The sequence below is a fragment of the Chinchilla lanigera genome, unplaced genomic scaffold, assembly GCF_000276665.1.
Source record: "Chinchilla lanigera isolate Chin_1 unplaced genomic scaffold, ChiLan1.0 scaffold00014, whole genome shotgun sequence".
Taxonomy (NCBI): domain Eukaryota; kingdom Metazoa; phylum Chordata; class Mammalia; order Rodentia; family Chinchillidae; genus Chinchilla; species Chinchilla lanigera.
In genome coordinates, this window is record NW_004955415.1 from 3,926,359 (window position 1) to 3,931,900 (window position 5,542).

A 5,542-nucleotide genomic window follows, 5' to 3' on the forward strand; every position below is an offset into this window, starting at 1 on the left:
GGGGAGAAGGGACACAGACTCTCGGCGCCCGCCGGCCGCGGGGAGGCGCTTTTGCGCCGGGCCGCGTTGATGATGTTCCGCGCCAGGAGCGCCTGCAGCTGGCGACTCGGGGGACGCACCTCGATCTCGGATCGCAGCGGAGACACGGAGCGCTCACTCCACGACGGGGACATGGGCGGCGGCGGCGGCAGCGGCGGGGGGCTGCTCATGTTGCTCCTGCGCCCCTGCTCCCACGGCCCCGGGCTCACCCAGCCGTCCAGGCTGCTGGGGGGCCGGGACGCGGCAGGCGTCCAGGGCGGGGAGATGGGTAGGCTCTCCGGGCGGTCCTGGGGAGAGAGCAGAGGTGGGGCCGGGCGTTAGTGTTGCGCTCCTTTCAAAACAGGATTTTTGTTTTTGTTTTGTTTGCGCTGGCGTCCAGTGCTCAGCGATCCTCCTGCCTCAGCTTCCGGAGTGCTGGGGTTACAAGCATGTGTGCCAGTGCCTGGCTTGACTCAGTGTCAGCTCCTGTGTTGAACAGGGAGGCAGATGGCCAGAAGCTGAGAATGCTCACTTTGAAGACAGACTTAACTTTCTGGGTGAACTGGGCAAGTTGCTTCCTCCCTCTGGACTTTAGTTTTTTTCCCTGGCAAAATGGGTGCGCTATGCGATAGGAGAGCATAGAGATTAACTTGCGTGAAAAAACACGACATGTGTTTGCATATTCCGTGGAGGAAAGTTGCACAATAGATGTTAAGAGTTCATGGAAAGATACACATGAACCTAGCCAAAGTGGTTACCTGTTAGGAAACGGGGCAGAGAGGGACAGAGCCACAGGGGACGGGATCAGGCTGTTAAAGGTATTACTTTATGTTTGGAGTTTTGAACCACAGGGATGTATTATCTTCCCAAATTTTGAACTTAAGGATTTTAAACTACTATTTTAAAGTTGTTCTCAGTGAAGGACCCTCTCAGCCCCAAACCCCTTGCTGTGTTGCCACGGTCCTCTCATTTTCCCATGGATACCTGAGAGGGAGGAAGTTCCTACTGACATGGAAACACAGGTGGGTCGTTCTTCCCCAGCCAGCTCACTCCTCCAGGTTGAGTTCCTGCTCTGCCACGCACTGCCATACCTGTGTCTTATTTACTTGAGGACTTTCCAATCTCAAGGCTCGTTCCCACACTTTACCTCCTCTCATTGACTCCTCATGACAGGTGAGGTAGCTGGCACTGTCCCACCCATGTTACTGATGATGAAAATGAAGCTCAGAGGTATAAATAACAGACCAGTGCATCCCACTGCACAAGGAATGTGTGTGTGTGACTATCTACTGCTCAAAGACTACACCAGTTTTAACTTGTTTGAAAGCGCAGGACTTGGGAATCCATACTCAGTGTGTATCTTCTAAACCATTTAACTATTGATTGGGTCAAATTCCAACCAGTCTACTTGGGCTCCCAGTCCAACCCAAGTTCACCAGCAGTCATTCATCTATCAGAGCCCTGAGCTAGCCCCTCCATTCACTGCCCTCTACCCAATCAAAATCTGGAGAAAAAAAAAAAAAAAAAAGCAAGGTCATGAGTGACACTCAGATAACTGTGCTCAGACAAAAAAAAAAAAAAAAAAAAACTGAAGCCATCAACAAGATCCTTTCTTTCATCCAATCAACAATCAGCCAACCATTCTTTTCTTTTCTTTTTTTTTTCCTCCGGTACCGGGTACCGAGCTCACGACCTTGCGCTTGCCAGGCAGGCACTTTGCAGCTGAGCTAAATCCCCAGCCCCACCAACCATTCTTTTCAACCAGTTGAGAATCTAGTTCCTCCCAATCAAAAGGAAGATTGTATATATTCTCCAAACAGAATCCTGCAGTGGCTAGATGGGCCCAGACTCAGAATTAGGCCCTTTAACCTAAAGAGGAATGCTAAGCAACCATGTCAACAGGAAATCTGTCATGGGATGGTAATGCTGCAACGACTTCCAGGGGCATAGAAGCATTCAGTCAAGTGGGAAGGTTAAGTCTCAGTACAAGACTTCTTTTACTTCCAAGGCCAGAGCTGTGTATGTGAATCAGAGACCCCAAGTGCTTCTCTGTGTCTCTGATCCATCCCAGGAAACCTGCAAGCAGGTCACTGTGGGTGACAAACCCTGGGACTTAGGGAGAGGAGATTGGAAAGGAGGTCCCAGGCCCACAACGAGACAGGAAGGACTAGAGGCTGACACCAGAATTTCAGGGCTAAATGCCAAATCCAGGATACTCAGGCATTTTCCAGTACCTGGCAAAGTGCTACTCTTAGCAGGTGAGGATAGGAGCAGGCAGGGACTGACCCAAGCCAGTCAACAGCCACTGAGGCAGAGAAGCCACAGATGAGGCTAGAGCACAAGGAGCTACAATACCTGTCTAAAAATCTCTAATATGTGTTTCTGCCTGTCACGGCACCAAGGGGATTGCTGGGTCCAACCATGGAAGGAGTAAGAGAATTCAGCCAAGACTACAGCCTGGGATGGCTCGGACATGGGTTGGAGTGTTGGGGGCAGTGGTGAGCAGCTCCTCAGCATCTGGAGGCGGGCCACAGTCTGACCTCATACTGACTGCCCTGTCCGGGAACTGAGTGTATGGGGGTCAGTGCACAATATGAAGAGGCTGCAGGAAATCAGAACTGTTCACTTTCTGCCCGAGGGCTCCATGCATGTCTATACTGGACTCCTTGGGAATGCAGTGGGTAAAAATTCAGAAAGCAACACCCAATCAGCCCAGCCCCAGCCACACAGCAGGGCACCCGGGTGGGGCAAAGACACAAGTAGAGCAGAGGCAGCAGGGACTGACAGAATCCAAACAGCTTCCAGACCACCTTCTGCAGGGTTGTCATTGCATAGAAGGGGAAACTGAGGCATGAGACAGGAAGGGTTGTGGGAGGTTGCACAGGAACCAGGCACTGATCTGGCGGTTCTTTCCTCTCCACCTACTGTGGACGCTGTGCCTTTGGGAGCCAGGTGGTGATGCTGATGAATGTGGGAAACAGATTTCAGTAGTAGGGGAACAGGAGACCGGAGGAAACTCGATAGTGCTAGTCGGGCAAAAGGCCTTTCAGCTCCACTTCTAAAGAACTGAAAGAAGCCCGGACCCCGAGAGGCAGTGTGCTTCCCTGTTCCACAGCTCTTTTGGCCAGCCCTGGGGGAAGGGGAAGACAGAAGGTGACGCACAGGGTTCGGGAGCCCTAAGGCCTGGCACGGGAGGAAGCCCCCTCCTCCACTGCCCCATCCACCTCCCGCCCCCTCAGATCCAGACACACAGCAGTCAGCCAGCACAGGAGCCCACAGCTTCACTTTCACACGCAGTGGCTGAGCAGCCCCACTCTGCATCCCAGGCCAGACCAGGGAGCAGCGAGGGAGCCCGGACCGCGGCAGGCAGCAGCAGCGCAGGAGAAAGAAAGAAGCGAGACGGATTGAAGGCAGAGTGTATTGAGAACAGGACAGAAAACAAAGTTGCGGGGAAGAGCTCAGCCTGGCGGCAGGAGCGGCACAATGGAAGTGGGCTTTTCCACTGCCAGCCCCCTCCCGGGGCCCAAGAGAGCAGGAGACCAGTGGGGCCTTGGCTGTGCTCTGGGAGGGCCCTGGCATGAGGTGCTGAGCTCCGTCTCAGCCGCTCCCCACCCCTCATTCTGATGTGTGGAATGAGCTCACTGAGCAGGCACCCCTGTTCCCATGGAGATGAGCCCAGAGCTCACGAAAGCTGCAGGCTCAGCCCGGCATGGCGCCGCCTCCACCACCCTTCGCTCCTCTGGGAGCCCAGAAATAGGGCTGGGAAAGAGGAAGTGGGTGGTCCTCAGCCCCCAATCTTGGGAAGCTTCCATCAGAATCCTGCCTCTCTTGTCTGTATTTTCTCAACACCCCACAAAGCCTTGTTCTGAGGAGCTGCATCACCTCAGAGGAGCGGCTGAGGATCTTTGGCTACCTGACTCAACATCCTCACTGTATGGATGGGAAAACTAAGACCCAAATAGGCATGCAGTCAGGCTTTGTGAATCCAGGTCCACGTCCCAGACTTAGATGGTAGAGTCTTCTGTGTCCCTTCCTCCCAGCTGCTGCATACCTGCTCTGACCCTCAGCACATTCCCTGTCTCCAAGCAATCCTGATATCACGCTTCTGATCCTGTGGCCTCCTGCAGCAGCTCAGTCCAACCACACCCACCAGGCCTCCACAGGCAGCCAACTCTGTCCTTCCTCAACTGCCCATTTTGTTTTCTGTTCTTCCCAGGGGACCCTCTTTACCTGCAAAACCTTCCTCCCAAAGTACCAGAATACCATCTCCATCCTTACACATCTCAGCTAGGAGGGCCTTTTGTATAAAGGAGAGAATGGGCCAAACTCACGCAACAAATGGAAAGCCCAAAGGGGACCAGCCTCCCTCCTGCCGCTCTCCCTGGGGCATCTCCTCCACTGCACTGAGGTGCCTTCCTTTAGTCAGGGAGCTCTTGGCTGAGGTTAAAGCCAGAACATCTCAGGGATACCTGCTACTATCACCCCCACCTCCCACATCCCTCCTCATGGCTCTCCTCTCCAGGGTCCCTGGGATTCCCGCCCCCAAACCATGAGGGTGAGCTAGGTGGAAGCAGGCCTGGGGTCCGGCGGGGCCCAGGAATCGCTTGGGTGCAGGGGAGTCCTGGAGAGGGTGTGGAGGAGGGGCGGGGAAAAAAAAGCATCAGACAGCAGGGGGCTGAGTCCGAATCCACAGGAGGACCCAAGAGAGTTGGAAAGGTAGAGGCAGGTGAAGCTCTCTGAAGCAGCAGAGAAGAATCGGTGTCCAGGAGGCAGGAATGGGAAGAGATAGGCCCATGGAGGTGAGAATCCAGCAAGAGGAAGAAAGATGGCGGGCGCGCAGAGGCAGGTGCCGGGGGGCGGCTGAGGAGCCAGACCCTTCGCAGAAGAACTCCACAGGCACCGGCGGGCTGTCTGCTCCAGAGGTCCCATCAGAGCCCCTTCCTGACCCTGTCTCCCCCAGCAAGACGCTGGCCTCAGACGCTGCCATTCCTGCCTCCCACCAAGGCCAAAGGACGCCCTCGGCCTTTCAGGGCGCCGGGAGAGTTCTCACTCCGTGACCTCTGCCCCACAACGGTGCCCAGGCCCCCGAAGTGGGGAGAGGCCGGATGCAGCTCCGCTGGGGAGGAGACTCGCCCGGGTAAAGCAGCTATCGGGTGGCAGTGGTGGTGCCTGCCCCAGGGATGCCGCATCCTTCTGGATAACCCCGTGCTGCTTCCTGACCGGTCTGCTCTTCCTGGCCTTGGAGAAGGGGCCTTGACCGGCAGCGGGACCCGTGGGAAGATGGTTACTTGAAGCAGAAGGATGGCTTCCACACCTGAGCCTCGATCCCCGCGTTCCGGGTAGAGAAGGAGGGCCTGGGGGCCTGCTTGGCTCGAGGAGACCACGCCCGGGAGGGCGACACGGGGGAGACGTCGCTGCTGTAGGTGGGGCTCACAGCAGCGGGCTGCAGGCCGTCCTGGCCGGGTGGGGTGTAGAGGCCGGGCGAGGGGCGGGAGGGCCGGGGCAGGGCGGGAGACGGCGGCAG

At 56.0% G+C, this 5,542-nt stretch overlaps 1 protein-coding gene across 1 annotated transcript in view; it reads right to left on the minus strand.

Moving 5' to 3' along the window:
- Window positions 1–3,422: 3,422 nt before the first annotated feature.
- The window catches only part of Synpo (synaptopodin), a gene marked incomplete in the record, with an annotated part of 47,989 nt that continues 45,869 nt past the window's right edge, over window positions 3,423–5,542 (minus strand). The window contains 1 exon segment of the mRNA XM_013512349.1: window positions 3,423–5,542. Coding sequence (XP_013367803.1) covers window positions 5,303–5,542 — 240 coding nt within the window.